Below are 25,057 nucleotides of genomic sequence, written 5' to 3'. Positions count from 1 at the left end.
TCTGCTAGAACCCTTCTCTTTACTTAACCTGACTGGGTCTACAGATTGTAACTTATCATTTAGTTAAAGGCTAATATCCACTTATAAGTGAATACATACTGTATTTGCCTTTCTGGGTCTGGGTTATCTCACTCAGGATTATTTTTCCTAGTTATATCCATTTGCCTGCAAATTTTATAGTGTCATTGTTTTTAACAACTGAGTAATACTCCATTGTGTAAATGTACCACATTTTTTAAATCCATTCTTCAGTTGTGGATAAATAAAATGTGGTATATTTACACAGCGGAGTATTAGTTACCTGTTAAAAACTATGCAATTTACTGGCAAATGGATGGAACTAGAAAGATCATCCTGAGTGAGGTAACCCATACTCAGAAAGAAAACTATTGTTTGTACTCACTTATAAGTGGATATTAGCCATAAAGTCAAGGATAGTCATGCAATATGGGATTGCTTAAGGCAGTCTGACAAATGGGATATTGCTCAGCTTCCTCCAGGAGTAATCCACCCTAGGCCTGGCATTTTTTAAAGATTAGATTTTGAAGTAAAGCTTTGCACCTGGGAACGTACTGAGGCAAGAAAGCATATCCCTTCTCTCCACTATTCTCCTGCTGAAGTATGAGAATTTTCAAGTGAGACATGAAAGCAAAGACAACAAACCCTGCAGGATAATAGTCTCTGAGGACTTTAATAACAGCCATTTTTAAAGCAAAGCTTGTAGACTCCTAAATCCATAGCGCAGCATTTAAGATACATTGCAATGCAGTAGACCTGAAAACACACTCCTTAGCTACCAAGAACAACCTGGCTCTGAGACAAACAGCAGTCTTTAAATTAACTCTTGCTTCCCTTGGGATGGCACTCTGCTGCTTTAAACAGAATCGCAATGGCCACATATGGAAGAAAAATGAAGTCACTCCTTGTAGTGTCTCTCTCTTAAAGTCTGTTTCTTGGTCTAGCTAGGAACATTTAGGGGCTAAAGTCCTTAAAAGGCCAAGACAGTCTAATTCCTTCATATAGATAACTTCTCAAAAAGTTCATTTTCTTTTTACTAATTCTAATGTCCAGTTAAGAGACTGATACATTTGTAACATGCAGGAAAAATGAATCACTAAAAATGATTTGCAATTGTCAGACAAACTATAGGTTCTTTTGCTCTGGTTGGTAGGCACATTTTTAAAGATTTCCTGACACAGCACGGCAGTTGCACATATGAACTTATAGTTGTGGTTGTGACAGAATTCAAGAGACCTGTGAAGACCAAGCCAGACAAAATCCCAGCAGAGAAGAGGGAAGTGGTCATGAAGGCATTCCCCCACCTGAGGAGTTATCAGCAATTGATGGCTGCTGGGAGAATGATAATCAATTTTCTTCAAGGTTGCAGCCATTGAGAAGCTGCCCATGCTCCAGTAGATGGTCCTGTACCCATACACATACTGGCAGCACTAAGTGGACTCTATGAGTTAAAAAAAATTAACACATGAAGTTGGAAGGGAATAGTGCTGGAGGGGATAGGGGAATAAATGGAATTGAGAGAATGGGAGTTAGACTTAAAATTTTTAATGCTAAATAACTTTCAAAAACAATCTTGGCCCTGATGATGATGGGGAGGGAGAGCTGGCCCCACCCCTTGTGGTGGAGTGTCCTGGTGGAGGCTTGGGATTACAACCCATCTACTCCCCAGGCCCACATCCAGGGCTTTGAGTTGACCCATCCCAACATCGATTCCACCTGTGACCTACTGGAGTAGGTGAAGGGATCAGACCTGCAGAACATTAGCCACAGGATCTCTTTGACTTGGGGCAACAGCAGGATACCCAAATCAGTTTTGGTGACATTCAATATTGATGGTGTACCAGAAGCCAGAAACCTTGAACCAGACCAATGACTCATCACAATGAACATGTACAAGTAAAGCTGTTTGGACAAAAGGATATACTGCATAACATACCACAACTCACAACTCCCAATGCCATTACAACTAACAAATAAGTGATGGAGAGGCAAGAAAGGCAGAAAAGCGACATGATTTTTTATTTTAATTTCTGTATTTTTTCATTTTCTTTTGGCAAGGAGGCTACAAGGGTGGAGGGTGGACATGGAAGAACTTGGAAATGAGTGTTATGGGGTACATAATATGAAATTCCCAATGAATCAATAAATGTTTTTAAAGACTTCTCAATAAAAAGGTAGTGCTCATTTCTGCTCTCATCTCACAATGGTGTGGTTATGGAGCTGTGTATGTGTGTCTTCACTTGGGAAGTTCAGCTATTTACAGCTAATGTTCAATGGATGAGCACAATCAAACTAAAGGAATTTTATGTGGTTGCTACTGCTTTGTTCAACTTCTCTAAAACAGTGAAACATTTTTAAAGCACTTGGGTTGGACAATAGTGCTTCACATATGTTGCATTTCTCTTCAAGTTTATTGAACATCAATCTACTCTCTCTGGTGAACTCAGAGCCATCATTATTACCATTAATTATTTTGCTTTGGTATAAAGCCAAGTGATGCCTTCCATAATTACTTACTAACACTTGGAGAGCCCCACTGTATGAGCCCAAAGCTCACACTTCACACACTTCTCCAATTATAAGCCCATAAGGATAGCTTCTGCCCTGTTTTGGATATTGTCTCTGGCATTATACACACTTGAAAATCAAGTCACTCTTTTAGTAAGAAAAGAGCAACTAGTATTCTTTTAATTATTTATATACTAACTGCTCTCAAAAAACATCAAAGGCAGGAGACCCATAATGAAATTTGTAGAACAATATGACCATTTATTTTTATTGTTTCTGTATTTGTTTGTTGCCCCATTTCTCAGTGATCTTGAAGTTGGAGATTGGTATTTGTCTAATAAATTAATATAATTTTAATCAAAAATCAATAATTGTATACATTTATGGAACGCAATATCATATTTTAATAGCAACTCAATGACATTGCTTATCATTTTTTTGAAAAATCTTTTAATCTACTCAGCAATTTGAAATATCTTTAAAGCTTATTGTTCACTTCCACTGAAAACTTTGTACCATTATCCAGCATCTCCACTTTCCCACATTTCTCCTCACCTAACTCCTAATAACTTTTACTTTATTCTCAAATATGATTTTTTAGATTGTTTTATATATAAGTGAGATCATGTAACAGTCCTCATTCTATCTATGTTTATATTATTTTACTCAGTATGTGTTTGTCTTCTAGGTTCATTCATGGTCTGGTAAATGATGAGATTGCACCTCCTTTATGTCTGAATAGTATCTCATTGTGTCTAGTCGCATGTTTTCTTTGTCCATTCATTGGGTGATGAAGACTTACAGTATGTCTATGTCTTACCTCTTTTTGAACAGTGCACAATAAAATGGAGGCACAGACATCTCTTCAACAAGTTGATTCTGTTTCCTTTGCAGAGCTGTCCAGGGGTGGGGTTGCTTACTCATGTGGTAATTTTGTGTTTTGGTTGTCTAAGAACTTTCCACACAATTGTTTTTGTAGTGATTGAATTAATTTGCTGAATCCTTTTTAAAGACAATTAATTCTGTACACATAGGTAAAAGAATACCATGACTTAGTCATCCATTGTTTGGGATAATAAAAAGAAGAGTAAAACTATCTTCATTCTTCTTGTTTCTTTATTTAAAAAGGTATAAGTTTAATAATATTCCACAACTGACTTATTGCTTATAAACATCAAATTCATTCTCTTTGTTGAATGTCATGGGATAACAAATGTTTAATAAGCTTGCCTTTATGCTTTCTGTTAAAAAACCTTTATTTTCAATCACTTTATAACTAGTTTTCTAATCTATTTAATTTAGGGAACTTGATTGATTTAATTTTTCCCTACCACTCATTTTCCATCCCATTAAGGGACTGCAATTTATTACCACTGCTCATAAATTAAGCTTGTTCCACATTAATGCCCTTTCTACACTAGTCTCCCCACCTGGGATGTCCGCTTCTCTGTTTTCCAAATTCTGTCTATTTCTTCTGACCCAAGACAAGTCTCATAATTTCATGAAGTCTATTTTTATCACTTGGTTTCCATATGGATCCTCTTTAATAGTAAACCTTATATTGCCTATCATTTATTAAAGACTTGTGTTCTGGATGCTGTTCAAAGTAGTTTACAAAATTACTCCATGTAACATTTGAAGGATCCCACCAGCTAGTTATGTATTCTTGTTTAGTATTTAGTGAAGCTGAAGAAATGAAAGCATTTCCAAAGTTAAGCTGCTAATAATGGAAAGAGTAAGAGGATGAATCAAACTTAATGTCTATTTAGAGGATGAATCAAACTTATGTCTGTTTAGCTGCTTTGCCCTAAGCTTTCCTTGGGTACTGAAAGGGGGAATTTATAACAAGAGATTAGACTCCCAAGGGAAAGGGGCATGTGAGATTTCTGAAATTCCCACCTGAAGCAGTGTACCCACACTAACATTGTGAACCCTGATCAGATTTCTTATATCATGTCAGAGCACTCTTGGTGCTCATTGATGAATTTTCTGCAGAATTAGAGAGTTTGAAAATTCAAATTTCTTTTTCCAGGAGTGCATAGAATTTTTCCATTTGCACTCATTTTCTCAACGTCATGTTCCTTCTCATTGTATCTCCACCCACTATTTCAGCTCTATTTAACACTCTCCAGAAAAGTAAAATCATCAAATCATTCTTGGAGTACTGAAAAGAAGATTTCACTATCTCACAGAAATGTTATGTTTATTGAAATATATGAGGGAATATTATTAATAGGAAAAGTTATCAGCAGTCAGTTAAAACCTCAGAGGTAATGGTAATGTACCCTTATGGTTATAGAGCATAAGCCTTGAACTTCAAGTATCTAGGTTCAAAATCTTACAGCACTGTAAGATTTTGTTCAATATTTTGTGATTTGGGGCATTTTTAACTGTACTGTAAGTTCATTGTCTTACATAGAAAATGAAGATAATAATGTTGTTTACTATAGAGTATTATTGAAAAGATTAAATAAGCTTCTGCATATACAGTTCATTGAGCTGTGCCTAGTGCATAATAAGTCTTACATATATTGTTGCTGTTGTTTATATAGATAATATTGTTCCACTATTCACTAGCTATTGTTTTGCCTAAGAAAATACAATCACAAAGAGAACAGTGGAAAACCACTTATCCCACAATGGATATAGTACTTATGATTTGAATGATCTTTTCTAGTTAGTTCAGAAATGAAATAAAACTAAAATTTCCCGGGAAAATTGCCTGGATTCAGAATAATTACCTTCTGAGAATCCTATTTATTATCTTTATGGACTTGTTGCTTTTTTATGTTTCCTAAGTCTAATATTAGCCTAAGACCAATGACCTCCTGGTAATTTTATGCAAATAGATGTATGCCTCATCCTACATGCTATATCTATGTTTCCTCCTAACCTACAGCTCACACTGCCTGATGGTGGTGAAACTTCTTCATTATAACCTTTAAGCAAGAGCCCTGTGTCCCTTACCAACATTCACTTCAGGTTCAAGGCAGTGTACATGAATTCTACAGCTTGACAGATTTAGTGCTAGTCTGCCATCCCAAAGGAACAAGACAGAACTATGTTTATATTGATATTTTAGGTCATTGCTTGATGTAACTAATTGTCCCCAAGGTCTTGTAAACAAAAAGATGAATCACTGAGATAATTTATTCTCTGACAGCAGAAATATTTTATTGTAAAGGGACAATTTTTAATGTAGTATGTCTTATAGGTGGTCCTGAATGTCCTGTTGCAAAATGAAAAATCTAGTCAGAATTTCATTTTTCACTCAAAACAAGTGATCTATGTGGGTAAATGTTTTGTGTGGGTTTTTTTAAATCAAAATTATTAATGCTATCTTTCAGTGTCTTCTTTTTCACCACTGGAGTTCGCTTTATGCACCTTCAATTACCACTGCATATTTCATCTAATGCGTATACACAATACGTTAGTGGAAACAGTCTAGAATATCTGGGAAAGTTAAGAAAACCAGATCAATTTCCCAGTTCTGACATTTGCTGGATATGTGACTTTAAGCAAATCAGTTAAACTTCTCTTATCTGTGACACATAGAAAAGGAGATGTGCTCCAGCAGGAGCCAGGGCTAAGAAGAAATGACTAGGGTGGCAGATTCATTAGAAATCTGTGACATACAAAGCCCTTACTGAACCTCTTTAATTTGTTGCCCTCCACTCCCATCATGACATAGAAAACTATAATAACTGATGTAAGCTTTGCCTGCCAGTACTAACAATATACTTCAGTCAGTGCTTCTTTCTAAAGGGAGGAGTTTTGTTCCTAATGTTTATGAGATTTGGCAAGAATTCCTCATCAATATTTATTCAGTAATATAAATGAATTAAAAGAAAAATACACACTTGACTTTAAAAATTAAAGACAAAACTATCACTTGCGTTCCTCTTATATTTACCATGATGTCAAGACTAAACAAATAATTGGTACTAGATGAATACTTGTTTATTCATTTTGTGTCCCTTTCTTTGTTAATGAGACAACAAAGATATTTATATGCAGTAGACTTGACCCAGTCATGGAAAAGAAGAAAATTAGCCCATTAATGAATCAGCATTCTATTTACACCTCAGAATTCCTCACTTATTCAGCAAAGAAAAGTGTTGATGGTTTCACGTTGCACATGAATTTAGGTAATTAGTAATTAAGACTGGGTCTTTGCTATCAGGGCAAGATAGAAAAACTCAAATGTGTGATCATTCATATGGTAAGGGTATTTGAACAATCATTCTATTGGTGAAATTATTTTCTGAGGCTGGGGATGTATTTCAATGGTGGTAGAGGCCTCATATGTGTTGTGCCCTCAGAATCATCTCAGTTCCAGAAAGAGAGAAAGTGTGTGTGTGTGTGTGTGTGTGTGTGTGTGTGTGTGTGTGTGTGTGTGTGTGTGTGATAGAGAAAGACAGAGACAGAGAGAGACAGAGACAGAGAGACAGAGACAGAGAGACAGAGAGAGACAAACAGAGAGACAGAGGGAGAATGCATTAGTTTTTCTGAACATGCACATGATGATTTTGGTTCCCTGAATGCATTCTCTGGAAAGAAACTTTAGGTGGTATACAAACAAACTGAGAGAGACACAGGAGGGAATGCTCTCAAAATTAGGTCTGCTTCTCTGTCCTGAATTATTTATATAATTAGCTCACCTTTCTCTTTTGCTGAATAAATGGCAAATTCGGTGTACTATATAGATTTAGAAAATGAAGAAGCAAAAATCTAGGTATAGTGTTGCATGTGTATAACAACAAAATTTCAAAGACTGAGACAGGAAAACCGTTGAGTCCTAGCCCAACCTGAGCAGCATAGTGAAACTGTGTGTGTGTGTGTGTGTGTGTGTGTGTGTGTGTGTGTGTGTGTGTGTGTGTGTGTGTGTGTGTGTCCCAGTGTCCCAGAGAGACAGAAGGAGAAAGAAGAGAACCCTGGAAATGATGTCTATCTGATTAAACTCCATGCAGCAAGAAACTCATGAATAATTTTCTACTATATTTTCTAGTTTTAAAATCCAGCTATAACATCCCCCAAACAGCCCCAAGTTTTGTGTGATAAGGATAGATGTTCTTCCCTCTGTTTTATTCTCTTCCTTCCTTTAGCATCCGAGGTCGTCCCATCTGTATTCCTCTTCCAGGATTCAGACTCCATCGGGACAACTTCGGCTGCCAAAAATAGTGACAAGAAACATTCATTGTCCATCTCCCCTACTTGTGCAGCACTCAAACTTCTGCATTTATAGTGACTGTGAATGGAAACATGAGGCACTTCTTTAGAATTACTAACGTTACTGCTGCCGCTTCCACTGTTACTTTAGCAAAGTCATTTAATTACATTTTAGAAAGAGTACGAGATGGGGGGCGGGGTGCGGAGAAAACTTTTTTAGTCACACAGATCAATCCAATTTTTTCGGAGCTTCAGAATGAATTTTTAAACTTGTTGAACAGAAGCATACAAATCTGTAAGAGCAAGTCAAATAATGTACAAAGCCTCCATTCATTGTGTAGGCAGAATGGAATGCTGGAACCCGGCAGCTCTCTAAGGAATGTTCCTTTGGCTTTGACTGTTCTGCTGGGAACAAGGAGGAAAACACATATATAAAATGAATTTATAATGTCTCTGGCTTATTATGGCAAAATGATAAGAAAAGTTGGCTGTTTAATATAAACTGTCAGTTGCATATTCCAGGCCGCCATTCTTTGAGGTCCCTCCCACATCCACACGCCTGGCTACCATTTAGCAAGCAGTACAAAGTGGCCAATTATGATTATTGACTGTCCAAGCCTGTGCTCTTAAACTCATTCTGTTGACAGAATGTAAGCAAGGTTGGCATTTTAAAGCAGGGCCCATTCCGTTTCTGAGTTTTCTTGGGCTTGCTATGCAACAGGATCAGTGCTGTAGTCCCCGGTTCAAGCTGAAAATGTTGCACAGGAAGACATATCATGTAAAGGTCAGACTTTTGTATTATGATGTTTTTTACGTGTGTCTATACAAATGAAACTTAGTGTATACCTCTTGTTTAACTCTTGCCAAGACCCTAACTCTTATCAAGGACTCTTTACCTGCTTAGTCTGAAACTAAGATGTTATTTTTAAATGGTATATTAACTGCTTAATAATCAATGTATGATGATGTAATATGTGTGTGATGCCATAGTACTAAGGTGAATTTAAGGTATGTTGTCAAGAAGATGCTCTTGTCTCATAGAACCCCATTAATGTGTTGTGGACCAAATACAACATTGGTTGTACGTCTCTACATGCTTTTATGGTCACATTCAACACAACAGATTCATATGTGCATTGAAAATACAACTTGAATCATATTGTAATAAAATGATTACTACTGGAGTCTACTTTACAATGTCATTTTATTTCATAAAATATATATCTATGTCAGAATATTTTATATATGGATTACAAAGTTTAGCTTATGAAATGTGCTATAAATATATTACTTCTAATTCATAAAAATAAATACATTTATTACATCTAATATGATATTCATTTTTAATCTCCATAATAACTTCATGAGGCAGGACTCCAAGAAAAATTATGCAGGGTGCATTTTGTTTGTTGCCAAATTAGAATTTCTTTTGAACTAATATTTTTTTTAAGTTCTCCAAATTCACATTCACAGCTAGTCCTTTTGTTTGATAATTCTGAATGTGTTCTTCCTGCTGCCCGGTAGGATCTCCAAGGTGAAATTGAAGCTCACACGGACATCTATCACAATCTCGATGAAAATGGCCAAAAAATCTTGAGATCCCTGGAAAGTTCAGATGAAGCAGCCCTGTTACAAAGACGTTTGGATAACATGAATTTCAAGTGGAGTGAGCTTCGGAAAAAGTCTCTCAACATTAGGTAGGCAACGATCGGGTGGGGTGGGGGGATCCAGATGTGAATAAAGATGACAAAATTCTCCTCGTTTTCCTAGCACAGGTAGCTAGTATCTCACATGTTTATGTAAATCACTGAATTTCAAAATGATTCATTTTATTTTGAATAAATGAATCATTCATTTGCTTGGAATGGAAATGATACTTGAGGGTTCAGGTTAGATTAAAATGGGACTGTTTCATAACCACAGGAGAGATGCATATTAAGACATTAGAGTAAATTTAAATAGGGAGCACAGCGATCCTAATTTCAGAGTTCTCTCTTGGCTTATCATAGTGTCATACAAAAAGCAATAAAATTAGTGAATGTTTGTTATGGAATTCTCTTTGGCATTACTCTAAATGCATAACCAAAGGACATTCTTTAAAAAGCAGAACACATTATAATTAACAATTTAAAGACACCCTCTCAAGAGTTCCTGCAGCTAAGGAGATTATAGTAATTTTTTATCATTTGATCTCTTAGATTTTGTTGAAGCACATCTTCTGTAGGTACACTAAACCTTTTCATTTTTTGCCTACTTTTTTCTTCTGCCCCATCAGCTTGCTTTGAGAAATTGTACATATCGCATCATTGCTAACGAAGGTAAAGGGAAGGTCTAGGAATCCTTTTATGGTTAGAATAGGTATATGGAGGGACAAAACAGCAGAGCAGGTCTGTGAAGTACCCAGTGGTACCTAACAAGCTGGGAAATAAATGGAGGAGAAGCAAGGCTTCCTGCTTTCTAATTGATTGTGTTTCCTTATCCACTTATTTTTAAAGATATGTTTGTGCTTTCAACAGTGCCTATGAAAGGAGTGGTCATGAAGAGAGGTAGAAAAGGACAAATGAACTTATTAATAGAAAAGAACGTATCCAATTGTGGGAGTAGTTACTTTCCCTGAGGTCATATGACTACAAAAAAAGTGGTTTTCCCCTTCTTTATAGTTATCCTAAATTGTCTGCAATTCCACCATACAACCCTCATAACAAAGAGGAACACCTGAAATGTTAGTAAAGTGTAAACACTGCTGTAAAACCTCTACCCACTATGAAATAACAATGCTAGGAACTAACACAGGCTAAGTGTTATGTCCCACCCACTGCTCTAAGACGGTCATAGTGTTTGACTTGCATGATGTTATCAGCAAACCTGAAAGGTAGATTTCCTTCTTATATTGTCTTAGCATTTGGAGAAAATGAGGAACAGAGAGGATAAATAAGTTTCCAAAAGTGACCCAGTTAGCAAATGGCATGTCTAAAACCTATTCATAGTGAGTCTAACTTCATCATATAGGCTTTTAATCAACAGAGTATTCTGTAGGGAAGAATAAAGAAAATTTCACAAAAAAAGTACATCATAATTGAAAAGATTGATTTGAGGAACCGATTTACTTTTACAAAGCATTCCTTCAAGCTTGCACCCGGCCTCCCAGACTCTCATTTTGAGCTCAGTATACTGCCCATGATTTTTTAAATCTACGTGTTAGTGATGAGTTGGGGGAAACAATGGGATATGGCATTTTCAAAAGTAGAGAGGCTCTCCTAGCTTTCTATATTTTAAACTTTTAAGAGAGGTCAAAGTGTCTGATGGCAAAGGCCACATTTGTAACATCTGTCCTTAAAAAGAATAAAACATGAGGAGAAAAAAATGTTTCAATGGATGAAGAAAAGAAACATGATTTCCTTTTTCAGGAAAGAAAATGGAAGGGACTATAACTAAAACTCTCCTTATGTCTTTTCTCTCCTTCATGTGAACTTGATGAAATAAAAGAATTGAAGTGGTAAACAGCATTTCAGGCAAAATATGAGCTCTTCGTTTTCAGAAATCTCCCATATGCCAACTATTGTAGTTTAATTCTTACTGCCATTAATCAAGCAAAAATTAGTTACCTTAGCTTATGTAAGATGCTGTGAATTATGCAATTTAAATATTCTGATCAATGGTTTGAGCTTTCAAATAGGTGGGTAATAATCTAGAATATATTGTAAGTACTCAATTATAACAAGCAAGGAATTCTTCACATCCACATACTTTAATTTATCTTAAAACATGAATGGAATAGTGGTATCACTCATTCCATAGCAGAGGCAGAACAGAAGTAGTAATTGGGACATTATGCAATAACATACAGGAACATTGGGATGATTGTCCATTGGAGTATTTTACAAATTAAATGTTTCAAAATATCCTTGGAAAACAATGCTAATTCTGCAGATTATAGCATATTATATACAAGAAAGTGTAGTAGGTTCATTGTTTTGTGAGGGCTTCTGAAACCATTAATGTATTTCAGAAAGTAAGAGCAAGTTGTGTAGAAATATTCTACCTATGATACGATTTCTATATATTACTCCTTAGTTCAAAACTTTTGGTCCTTGTGCACACATCTTACTCATTCATTTGGTTTCTAACCTCTTCCCTTTTCTGTTCTTCCTTTGCCCCACCCACATTGTGCTTCTTTCTCACCAAGCAACATTCTAGCCCCTCTCAACATGGAACTCTGAGGCAACTAGATTCTGCTTACTCAGACAGTTTTGATTTCTAGCAGTTCCCTGTCTCTCATGAGAGCTGTGTATGGACATGTACTGGTTCTCATGCTTGGAACACAATCTCTCCTCTTATTCTTTAAATTTTGACTCAAATTCTACAACAGATATTTCCCATTCGTGCTATTCTTTGCTGGTTCTTTCCAGAACTATTCTAATTTACATTTAAAAGACTAAGTATATGGCTCAGTGGTAGAGTGTTTGTCTAACATGAACAAGATCTTTGGCTCAGCCTGCAACTCTCTCTCTCTCTCTCTCTCTCTCTCTCTCTCTCTCTCTCTCTCTCTCTCTCTCACACACACACACACACACACACACACACACACACACACACACACACACACAGTTCCTTTGAGTGTTCATGAGTTGTTTCATGTTTGTTGGCTCCCATCAAATTAAATAAAAGATGGTGCTAGATGATGGTGGCACATGCCTTTAATCCCAGTACTCAGGAGCCAGAGGCAGGCAGATCTCTGAGTGGGAAGCCAGCCTGGTCTACAGAGTGAGTTCTAGGACAGCCAGAATTATACAGAAAAACCCTATCTCAAAAGGAGGAGGAGGAGGAGGAGGAAAAGGAGGAGAAGTAAGAGAAGGAGTAGGAGGCAAAAGGATAGAGAAATAAAAAGAAAGAAAGAAAGAAAGAAAGAAAGAAAGAAAGAAAGAAAGAAAGAAAGAAAGAGGAAGGAGGGAGGAAAGAAGAGAAAGAAAAGGAAAGGGAAAAACATGTGTAAAGTCAAATTAAGTCTAAAAGAATAGAATCCTCTTACACCAATCATTGTTTTCTCTTCTCATGCTTTGGCTTCATGACATGTAATTGAGCAAATTGCTTAAGTACTTTAATGCTATGAGACACTAAAATGAAGAGGTTTGACCAGAAACAGATGGTCTCTTCAGCTTCTCTTCCAATTCTGCAACTCTATTAAATCTGGGATTTTACTTTAAAAACTCAGACAAATCATTGTGTTTTGTGTAGTGTATGTACATGTTCACGTGTATATTACCTGTGCCTGTGAGTAGATACACATGTGTGCAGGAGGCGACAGGTGAGTGTCAGTGTCTACCTCAATTGCTCCCCACCTTATTTTTTGAGTCAGAATGTCTTGCTGAACCTTAAGTATATCAATTTGGCTAGAATGTATGGCTACTAACCTCAGGGATTCACCTGTCTCTATTTCCCTGGGTCTGGGATTACAGATACACACCACCATGGTTGGCTTAATATAGGTGCTAGGGACCCATACAAACATTCCCATGCTTGTTCAGCTAGCACTTTACCAATTTATTCCTCTCCCTATTTCCCTGGCACTGATTTGTTTATAATAGTACAAAAGTAAATAGGATACTTTTGAGAAAAAAAATTGTTTGAAAATATATAGAACTAACTCATTGTTCCATTTAAGAAAAGTGGATCATTTATTCTATACTCATTATCATATCACATGTTGTCCACAATATGTACTAATAAATAAATAGTCAGTGATAGTTCAGTTTCATAGAACAAGATAAAAGATGGAAATCAAGTAATATTTTCACTTATTCATAGAAATTTGTACACACACATATATACACAGACTGAGTAATGAGATTGTTCAATGCCAGGATGATAATTAATAAAGGAAAATCTTTCTCATGCTAAAATCACCTTTGCCCACAACCTTTCACTTTGAATTTAAAACTAGCAAGAATTTCAGAAGAGGTCCAGTGAATTTTGTTACAGAAGCAATATTTATGAAAATTTGTTTAATCTGTATTCAGATTTTACTCACGTTATTATGTATACATTTCACTATGAGAATTATTTAATATGTTATTGATATAACTTCAGTAAATTTATATTTTATATTTTTATGCTTGGCAGAAAAAATGTGTAAATACTATATGAATTTCATGTTTATTAAATTCTGAACATTAGTTTGAGAGACAGGAGCACTAACATTCTTCAGCAACAATGAATAGCAGTTAGAATAGAGAGGTTTTTTATTTCTATAGAGGAGAACAAAGAATGCGCAAAAGGAAGAAGAGACTTTAGACTTTTGAGTGGGAATAAAAGCAACTTGGACACTGAGTATCTCTGACCTTTTTCTTACTCTTGGAATGTTAATTATGTTGGAAGTTGGAGTTCAAGGCCCAGCTGGAAAAGAAAAATGTTTACCTCTCTTGGAGTTTAATTCTCTCTTTTTACTTAAATCTCCGCAGCTCCCACTTTATTTCTGTAGTTCTTCATTATTTCCGCATCTGTACCTTTTCTTTGTGTCTGCTTAAGTGCTATTGTATCACACAGGGCCACAAAGGACATCCAGGGATATATCACTAGTTCTATAAAGGAAGTCAAAGTGAAGAATGAATTCAAGAGAACACAATTTGCTTTAAGACTATGTGATTTTCAGAGTAAAGTTTTATTAAGGATTTCAAACTAGGCATCAACCAAATCACATTTGAAATATCTGTATCTAGAGAAATAACAAGCACTTTATCATCCTGTATAATTCTTATTGTGCTGTCTCCGAAGAGTTCTCTAAATATCAAGCAGCACATCCCAATACACCTAAAAGCCCTATATTTTACTTAATCCTTATAATTTGTGGAATTTTTTTTTGTTTTTCAAAGATCAGCACTTATCTTTTTAGAGTCTAGTAGCCACCAAGCTCTTGTCTTCACTAATAAAGATTAATAGGGAGTGGGTAGATGCTGTGTGCCTCTTCAAACTACCTCTTTTTATCTTTTATTCAGTTGGTAGGGATAAATAAAATACACTTGACCACTAAGAAGAGGTCATTTTTCTCTAGGATCTAAAATATTTGCTTAAAACCAGGATAATTAAGGGTTTTTCTTATCTAAGGGTGACTTGTGATTCTCAATTCCCATGGGTAAATATGGCCATATAGCAGATATGCCTCAGCAGTTGTCTTTAGACCTCTAGTCCTGCTTTTCCTCAATTGCAAAGCAGGGTGTTTGAACTGTAATCTCTAAGGCTTGTCTTAATGCTAACATCCTTTGCTAACAATGACAAAAACATCTTTCCAAATACAGGGAACAGCAGCTATCAAATCCCCCCCTTTTTTTCCAGGAGATACCTTTTCAAAGACAAAAAGAGGCTAATGTTCAGAAATATTTGATAGGCAGTAATTAAAATAAAACCAGTAGCTTCTTCCAACATATAAATTATAAATGTCTTAGAAATATTTCACAAGATCAACATGCTAAAATAAAATATTATTCAACCTAATATAGTTTCCTTATATTTAAATTGCCTTTAAATCATGGCATGCTTTAAATCATGACAAGGAACCTTTTTCCTAGAAAGACCCACATAGAGCATAAAAGAACTAATGCTTTAAGAAATTATTTCTCACTGTTGTTGGAGCTCAGCTGAAGAGTTCTGAAAGCACTTCTTAAAATTGCTGAGATTTGGGGAGCAAGGCCTGGAGATATGGATTTCAAACGCGTTAGTCTAAACTCTCATATATACTGAAATTTGAGAACTACCACTTTGAATTATTTTAAATTGGATATGATTTTCTGACTATCTAAGTTCCAGCCCTTCCCTACAATCCCTGTCTTAACCTTTTGTCTTTATGTCCCGTCTTCTGGAAGGAAAAGAAAGAAAGAGTCATTGATACATACTTAAGACAAGACAGGTGTGGCACTGCACACCATTACTCCCAGCACTCAGAAAGCAGAGGCAGGCAGATCTCTGTAAGTTCACAGAACTATTTTAAGAAAATTAACAAACATTTTAAATTTTTCGGCAAATCTCATCCCTTAGGACACATCCCCTCACCTAGGTACTTGACAGTTTCTCATGCGTTCTGGTCCCACGTCCTTCTGCTGCTCCTGTTAACAGTCTTGACTGGCCTCTCCTCCTGGCTTCTCACAGCCTTCATATCTCATGCTATGAAATTACTCTTAGATGTTTTAGAATTTAATATCCTCCTTTCACAGATGCCGCCCACTTAGGGAACTCAAAATGGTTTGTTGACTGACAAATAATCAGTCAGTACCATTTAATCTAGAAGTGTTTTGTTGTTGTTGTTGTTGTTTTAGTTTTTCAAGATAGGGTTCCTCTGTGTAATAGCCCTAGATGTCCTGGAACTTATTTTGTAGACCAGGCAAGCCTTGAATTCACAGAGATCTGCCTGCCTCTGCCTCCCTCGTGCTAAGATTAAAGGTGTGTGCCACCACTGCCTATCCTAGAAATGTGGTTCTGATACTTCCATATAACCAAAGCAGCAGCCTGTGATCACACCATAGGCAACCTGCCCTGCAATGAATTCTCTTTTGGAATGTTCCTCTACAGTAGTTTGCTTCAAATACTAAATAAATGGAAGACAAGCATTGGACATCCTCATTCCCTTTCCTCTTCTTATTGCAACCCAATGCCTCATGCAACTTAAAGACACACAATAAATATTTATTTAGCCAGTGTCTTTTCTACTGTTGACTGCTATTCCATGTGCCTTTGTCTGCCTACCTTTCAAAATGTCATGTCTGATAGTTTCTTTCACCTTCCATGCGACTAAGCTGTAACTTTCAAACTTTGCAGAGAATCCTTGTGCAGTACTCATTAGATTTCTTAAGTAGCTAGAATCTTGCATAGGGAATTCCCACTTCGGTTTGTCAGGGGAAAGTAATGGTTGTAAGATAAGGAGGAAATAGAAACCTAAAGAACTGACCTCTATACCAAATACAATCTGCATGTATTCTTACACTGTATTCATATCACGGTATGATATGGTTAACTGATTGTATAACAATATCATTAAAGACTTGAACCCTTTAGTTTATTTCACTTGTAGCAAAAGTTTACATTTTTAATATAGTTATATCATGCATTATTGAATTGACATTCTTACAGATTGGAAAAGTGTAAAGATGAAAGAAATCTTGCAAATCTAACCCTGAAAGACAACCTGGTTGTCATTTGATATATTTCCATGCAAGGTCAAGCATGTGCTTACAAATGTATACCTAACTACATACAAACATCTTACAAAAAAATAAAAATTTGCATTTCTTTTTTGTAACCCACTTTCTCATTTTCCATATGCATATACATTTGCCTGTGCCATCATACTGAATATTACATAGGAGTTCATTATGTGACATTACAATCACAGAAGTAATAAATTCCTTAGCATTGAATATTTACAGTTTATGGTTTATCACAATGATAAGCAATGCTGTAATTAATACTTCTATAACTATAACTTTGTGAGTTTCCCCAGTTGCTGTCTCCATATTCCTAAAATTGAAGATTTATTGGCACATTTTAAAGACCTTTATGACTTCTTTAGAGTATCTTTTGGAAAATCTGAAACAATTTAATTTCAATAGTAAATACATACTCTGGTAATTCTAATGTCAGAAAGAGAGTTGTATTGGAAATATCTGGCCAAGTCACTGAGCAGATAAGGGAAATGTTCTTCTACCTGCCTGCTTTGCATTAAATTTCATGGCAGCCCTAGAGACTTTAGTGTGTTTATGTTATAGGCAGCATTAATTTTATGAATTAATTAGTGTTTGCTGATCAAATGTTAGTGATGCAGCATGGTTGCAGAATGACCTGAGGAAAAAGCACTGTAACTTTCTCCTTTGTTTTCTGGATGATGATTTATTTTATTAATTTAGTTTCTCCTCCTCAAATGAAATGTGGCACAGATCACTCATTTGTGTATTCCTACATGGCTTCTAAGGATTACCATGTTCTAAATACAGCTGATGGTAAAAGACTCGGTCTCCTGCATAAATTATTCATGTTTAGGGGAAGCTATCTCTTCACTGTGAGTTTTTGTCTCTGCACATTTCACACAGAGGAAACAATGAGAAAAAATGTTGGAACTTGGTGAAAAACAAATCCCACGTGCAGAGGAATAAAAAAGGGTAGAGGGACAAGAAGCATATGAGAAGTAGAGCAGAAAGGACCAGACACCAGACAGAAGGAGGCAAAGGGAAATACTGCCTAGGGTGTAAGAAATGGAAAAGTCGAAATGTGGTGAGAGACATTTCCATTCCTCAAAGCAGAAAGAATTCCAGTATGAGTCACATGGAAACTAAGGGGTTTTATTAGTCACTGGGTCTAAGTCTTTTTCTACCAGAAACATGAAAAATCATTGGCTGAAACAGGATAGGAAAACATTTTTTTCCAGCTTGCAGGCCATGCCAAAAGTCTCAGAATTCTGTATGTGGAAAGAAACATATGGCAGAATGTGGCCTTGCCTCCACATTGTCATTGGAATACTCCCACCTTGTTTTATGACTCGCAAAATCGGGTAGCTAGATTTTTATTAACAGCTATGATATATAGCTCACAATAGGTGTGTATTATGACAATATCCAGTCAAGGCAATGGAATGAACAGATTCATCAATTACAAATCAAGATATTCTGACACAGCATGCTCCTGTTCATTTTTAGGTCCCATTTGGAAGCCAGTTCTGACCAGTGGAAGCGTCTGCATCTTTCTCTTCAGGAACTTCTTGTGTGGCTACAGCTGAAAGGTGATGAGTTGAGCCGGCAGGCACCTATCGGCGGTGATTTTCCAGCAGTTCAGAAGCAGAATGACATTCACAGGGTAGGATGTTTTAGAGACTAATGATTTGTGCATAAAAAGCATTACATGACTATTTTTAAATTGTGTTTAATTAAAAAATTGAATGGGAGAGAAATATCTTAGTCATTTCATCTAATGATTAATTATAAATAACCCATGCTCTTTATATTTTTTTCAAAAATACCTGAATCAGTAATTTCACTTTTGTCTGTTTTTAAATTCTTCTGATCATGGAAAATATTAAATATTCATAAAAGTAGACAGAACATTTCAATAAACACTGATGTGCATTTCAAGATATCAACAATCCTCAATTCATGGACTGTCTTATTTCTTCTATGCTTCTATTCATTCCCTTGTCATTTTGAAGCCAATCTCAGTCATATTCCACTTATTTTAGGAAGTCTCTCAAAAAAGAGAAGGATTTGCTTTTTGTAAGTAAATACAGTAATATAATACTATAAAACAACAAATTATATCATATCAAATATCCATAAATATTCCATTTTTTTAAGTTCTCTGTTTTATTTTAATAATCAAAATGAGATCCATATATTGCATTTAGTTAATTTTTTGGTGTAATAGTCGCATAATTTCTCCCTTACAATTCCTGCCTCCAAACCTTCACATTCACCCTTCCTTTTTAATCTCTTAAATTCATGGCCTCCTTTTTCATTAACTTGTTACTGCATGCTTTTATATATATTTTTTCCTGCATACAATCTGCTCAGTCTGTATAATGTTACTTGTATATGTATTCAGAGCTGACCATATGGTATTGGATAACCAATTGGTGTGTTTCTCTCTGGAGAAGACTGTTTCTCCCATTCTTAGCATTCCTTAGTTTCCTGTCATTCTTTGTGTGGGGTTGAAGCCTTGTGGGCTTTCTCATGTCCCTTTTGGCATATGTGTTGTCATCCTTGTTCTGCTCATATTTAGGCAGTCTTGTCAATGACACTTTACAGGTTTAGCTTCTAATATTACTAATTGATGCAATCTCACTGCAAACTCCCTGCTCCTCTTGCTCTTATACTCCTTCCACCCCATCTTTTTCATTGTTTACTGAGCCTTTGGTAGAGGAGCTGTTTTGTAGGTGTGTCCACTAGGAGGCCCCAACAACTCTGCATTTGTTTTAGTTGTGGTCTTCTGTTATTGTTTCAGTCTGTTGCTAAGACTTCTTTTGGTTAGAGGTGAGAACTACAGTTGTCTGTGAATCTAAAGATAAATGTTTAGATTGTTGTTAGGGATTACAGTCATTTAATAAAGTGGTGGTTGTAGTTTCTCTTCCACAATTCATGACTTCACTAGTCCTGGGTAGTTAGACTAAGTTTCCAATACCAAATATGGATCCCTCTTGTAGAACATGTCTTAATTCCAATTGGAGAGCTTTAAGTTACTGCCAAGGCAGATATGTTACTACTAGACCTTTAAGGTTATAGAGCCATGCTGGTCATTGTTGTGGTTCATAAGTGATGTATATGTGTGTGTGTATGTGTGTGTGTGTGTGTGTGTGTGTGTATGTGTGTGTGTGTGTGTGTGTGTGTGTATGAATAGGAGTTTTGGTTGTTTCCTTTTTTTGGAAGATTTCTTGTCCAGTCTTCAGGGAAGAGGCTTTCAGGACAATTCTAGGTCATGGAACTCTGGACCCTGTTTCTGAAGTGCATGGCATCCTCAGCAGTAGGGACTTACCTCCCAAATCCTGGGGGAACAGCAAACAAAGGCAATACCAATAGCTTGTAAGTTTTGCAACTCTCTTGGACAACCCTGACTATGCTGGCTAGTTTTATGTCAACTTAGCACAAGCTAGAGACACTAGTAAATAGGGAGCCTCAGTTGAAAAATGCCTCCATAAGATTGAGCTGTAGCTAAGCCTCTAGGGCATTTTCTTATTTAGTGACTGATGTGGGAAGGCCTGGGCCATAATGGGTGAGACCACCCCTGTGCAGGTGGATGGGAGTTCTATAAGAGAACAAGACGAACAAGCCATGGGGAGCAAGCCAATAAGCAGCAGCCTTTCGTGGCCCATCAGCTCCTACCTCCAGATTTTAATGGTTCATGTGTAGATGTAACCAACCGTCTTATTAAATAAGAAACACAGAACCAATGTAAAAGAGAAAGCCAAGAGGTCAGAGCTCAGAGCTAAAATCTCACCCTTCCGCCTGCGGTGTCCCAGCTTCCCGAAAGAGACCTATTTCCTGTCTGTTCGTCTATTTATAGTATTTTGTTCTGCCTTCTCATTGGTTATAAACCCAAACACGTGACTGCCTCGTCACTGTCTGAATGTACAGCCTTCCAGGTATTAAAGGCGAATGTCTCCAATGCTGGCTGTATCCCTGAACACACAGAGATCTATGGGATTAAAGGCATGCACCACTACCGCCATGCTCTTTCTATGGCTCTAATAGCTCTGACCCCCGGGCAACTTTATTTATTAATATACAATTAAAATCACATTTCAGTACAAATAGAATACCACCATATTCATGAGTTCATGTCTTGACTTCATTCAGTGACTGTAGTATGGAAGTATAAACCAAATAAACCATTTCCTCCCTACTTGCTTTTGACCATGATGTTTTATCACAACAATAGTTACCCTAACTGGAACATGGACCAACAACTCAAAAGAGAGCTTCTCATATCTGATATTGGGGGTTTTGTTAGGCAGTCTGTTTCTGGGATGGAACATTATCAGCCCCAACTTATTTATTAGCTTCCTTTCCTCACCAATTTTATACCATTTATATAATATTTACAAGCTAAATATCTCTCTAATGTTCAGACTAATTAGTCATTCTTTCCCTAGCATCTTTCACCAGTGGCCAATTTTTTATTTAGTTTTTGTTTTGTTTTGTTGCATTTCTGTCTTCTCAAGCAGGTTATGAATGGAGAAGGCAAAATTTTAATATTCTTCACATTTTAAAACCATATAGCCTAGTAGAATAGCTGGTGTATAGTAGATACTGATAAATGTTTTTATTTTCAAATGGGAGTAAAAAGTCCATGCACGGAAATGAACAGTCAACAAAGATAAATTACCATCAAATGACAAAACCTTGATAAAATGGTAATACTTCTATATGTTCAGTCTTTGAAAGAAAGATCTCAGCCAATGGTAGCATCTTCAAGAAAGGTCAGAGGCTCAGTTATTCTAGAGAAGAGGAATAGAAGTTTATAAAAAGAAAAGAGATATGATGACTAGGAGGTCTTTGAAAGACAATGCTAAAAAAGCTGTCTGTTTCTTTGGCTATTTCTTATGTGATTCAGATTACTAAGTCTTTGTAGCAAGTTGAAATTTAATATGGCTACACTTTTAAATGTCCTAATTTTGAGCAGTCCTATACATATATATATATATATATATATATATATATATATATATATATATATAAAATTCATTGAGAAGAATGAACATTTTTGTTTTATAAAAAGATGGTTTTTTACACAATATATTTGATCATATTCTCTCCCCTTCCCTAAACTGTCTCAGATTCTCTTCAACACTCTACCAACCCAAATTCATGTTTCTCTCTATCCCAAGAAATATACAAAGCCCCACAATAACCAAAACAAACTAAAAAAATGATAAAGAATACAAAAACAAATTGCACAAGGAAAAACAAAACAAAACAAAAACATGGGGTCTTTATGTGTTGATCATCTACTCTGGGGCATTGGCCTGCCCTGGATTTTGTTTGATATACCCAGTGTCACTCCATTGGAAAAATTTTTCCAGGAGTTATCAATTGCAAGTCACTTCTTGCATAAGGGTGGGATTTTTGTCTACTTTTCCTTTTTAGTGTGGGATTTTGTCTGATTTGAACCTGTGCATATTGAGTGTGTTGTCACAGTCTCCACAAAGTCATATGAGTACCAGTCCTGTTGTGTCTGGAAGATTCTACTTCCTTGGGGTAATCCACTACCTCTGGCTCTTATTATCTTTCCTCCTCCTGTTATGAAGAGAACCATAAACATTTTAAATAAAATTCATTGTATGATATAATAAATTGAGACTGAATTAGTATATAAAATAGTTAATTTTATTATAGGTCCAAAAGCAAAAAAAAATGAATCGTTGGGAAAGTGCACTAGTGGTAAATAAATACAGATTGTGAATACTATTTTGTTCATCAGTGGAAAGACAGAAAAACTGGTCAACAGAATTGCCATGACCCCCTTTTCCAGCATTTTGTCATAAATACTTCTTTCTTGCCCATGACTACTTGGTCTGGTAGCTTACTAATTGAGCTAATACTGCTCAAATGCTTGTACATAAATTCTCAATCTCAATTAAAAAATTTCAGGAAAGTCATATGTGTTGAGAAAATGGGGGTGCTGGAGTTGAGTGTGCTTGAGTTATTGATCACTCAGATATATGCCTATGGGTTTTAGCCCACTTATCTTTTCTCATTTGCTACAAGTTCCTCTATTCTTCTATGTTTGCCTTCCTTCAACTATTATTCAGATTCAGTCATCAACCACTTGAATAACTGAATATCCTTTTGTAAAGTGTGTTGACCTATTTTGACATATATTTTAACTTGTGATTTGGCCCAATGGACAACTGAGCTTCTCTTGGTATCTGTAAGGTGGTGGCTGTCACAAAGCCTTGTCCTTTCTCAGGGAATCTGTCACTCCTAGGTGTTGATGAAAGCGCAGTTTATACCCAGTTTTACTCTAGAGTAGCTCTGTTAGAGCTGTGCAACAAAGGTTTACCCAGCGGTAACACACTTGCTGCCTGGATAAAAAGAATGAAGGAAGATCTTTTGAAACGGGATTTTCTGTCAGAACATCAGAACTCAGAAAGAGAAAAAGGAAATGCATTCAGTATAAAACTCCATCAAAATGTAGTCAACAATACATTTTGATTTCTACTTTTATTAAACATTTGTTTCCCTTCCATGTTTCCAGGATCACATTTCTCTGGTTCTTTATTAGTTTAGTGATTCAATTGCTGTGTATATGACTACTGGGCTGGATGTCAAGATGGATCACTTGTAATCATAAATTTATGCCCTGTGCATTTTCAGTGTCACTTTTAAAAATTGTCTCTTTACTATCTGTGGTAAACTATTAATGCCTTTGAAGACTGCTTTTGATTGGAATCTCTCTCTCTCTCTCTCTCTCTCTCTCTCTCTCTCTCTCCCTCCCTCCCTCCCTCCCTCCCTCCCTCCCTCCCTCCAACTGCAGTTTTCCCCCTCCTCTCCATCCAGCCCTTCTCTCTCACATCACCTCTGTTCTCCACATCCACTCCTCCTCTGTTTCTATTCATAAAAGGGCAGGCCTCACGTGGATATCAACAAAACATGACATACCAAGTTGCAGTAATACGGCCAGGTGGTGGTGGTGCACGCCTTTAATCCCAGCACTCGGGAGGCAGAGGCAGGCAGATCTCTGTGAGTTCGAGGCCAGCCTGGTCTACAAAGCAAGTTCCAGGAAAAGGCACAAAGCTACATAGAGAAACCCTGTCTTGAAAAAAAGTTGCAGTAATATTAAGCATATATTAAGGCTGTATAAGGCTACACAGTATGAGGATAAGTTCCCAAAGGCCAGCAAAAACATCAGAGACAACCCCTACTCCCACTGTTAAGAGTTCCACAAGAAGACCAAGCTGCACAAACTGTCACATATATGCATAGGCCCTAGATAAATCCCATGCAGGCTCCTTGGCTGTCAGTTCAATCTCTGTGAGAGACCCTGAGCCCAGGTTAGTTGATTCCAGGTTAGTTGTCTTGTGGTATCCTTGACCCCTCTGCTTCCTACAATCTTCCCCTGTCCTCTTCCACAGGATTCACTGAGCTCTGCCTAATGTTTGACTGTTTCCATCAGTTCTTGGATAAAGCCTCTATGACATCAACTGGGCTAGTCACCAATCCCAGCACATCCCATAGGCAAGACAGACTGTAGGTCAAAGATCATATATACCTAGGTTAGTGTCTCAATCCCTCCATTGGAAGTCTTCCCTGGTCACAAGAGATGGCCAATTTGGGCTACATATCTCCTATTGCTGGGAGACTTAGCTTGAGTCTTCCTTCTAGATTCTTGGGAGTTTCCCTTGGAGTAGGTTTCTATCTCACCCCAAAATGTTCCCTTTTCCAATTGTCTCTTTCAGTACTTTCTCCTTACATCCCCTATCTGATCTCTCATGTTCCCATCCCCACACACCCCCAGTGAACCCACAAAATCTATTCTATTTCCCCTTCCCAGGGAGATCCAAGCATTCCCCCTTGAGTCTTCCTTGTTGCCTAGCCTCTCTGGGTCTGTGTATGATAGCATGGTTATCCTTTACTCCAGACAATATTCACTTATAAGTGAGTTCATGCCATATTTGTCTTTCTGAGTGTGGGTAACCTCACTATGGATGATTTTTTTTTCTAGTTCCATCCATGTACATGCAAATTTTATGATGTTGTTTGTTTTTAACAGCTAAGTAATATTCCATTGTGTAAATGTATCACATTTTCTTTATCCACTATTCTGTTAATGGATGTCTAGATTGTTTCCAGATTCTGGCTATTATGAATAAAGCTAATATTAAACATAGTTGTAC

At 36.6% G+C, this 25,057-nt stretch overlaps 1 protein-coding gene across 11 annotated transcripts in view; it reads left to right on the top strand.

Annotated features, from left to right (window-relative positions):
- The window catches only part of Dmd (dystrophin), a 2,251,111-nt gene that overhangs the window by 1,844,390 nt on the left and 381,664 nt on the right, over positions 1-25,057 (top strand). For all 11 annotated transcript variants that reach the window (XM_076562037.1, XM_076562042.1, XM_076562041.1 and 8 more), the window contains 2 exons: positions 9,220-9,392; positions 18,372-18,528. In XM_076562037.1, coding sequence (XP_076418152.1) covers positions 9,220-9,392; positions 18,372-18,528 — 330 coding nt within the window. The remainder of the gene's footprint in view (positions 1-9,219; positions 9,393-18,371; positions 18,529-25,057) is intronic.

The sequence above is a fragment of the Peromyscus maniculatus genome, chromosome X (assembly GCF_049852395.1).
Source record: "Peromyscus maniculatus bairdii isolate BWxNUB_F1_BW_parent chromosome X, HU_Pman_BW_mat_3.1, whole genome shotgun sequence".
Lineage (NCBI taxonomy): Eukaryota > Metazoa > Chordata > Mammalia > Rodentia > Cricetidae > Peromyscus > Peromyscus maniculatus.
Note: the sequence above shows the minus strand (reverse complement) of the source record. Positions and strands in the feature narration are given on the sequence as shown.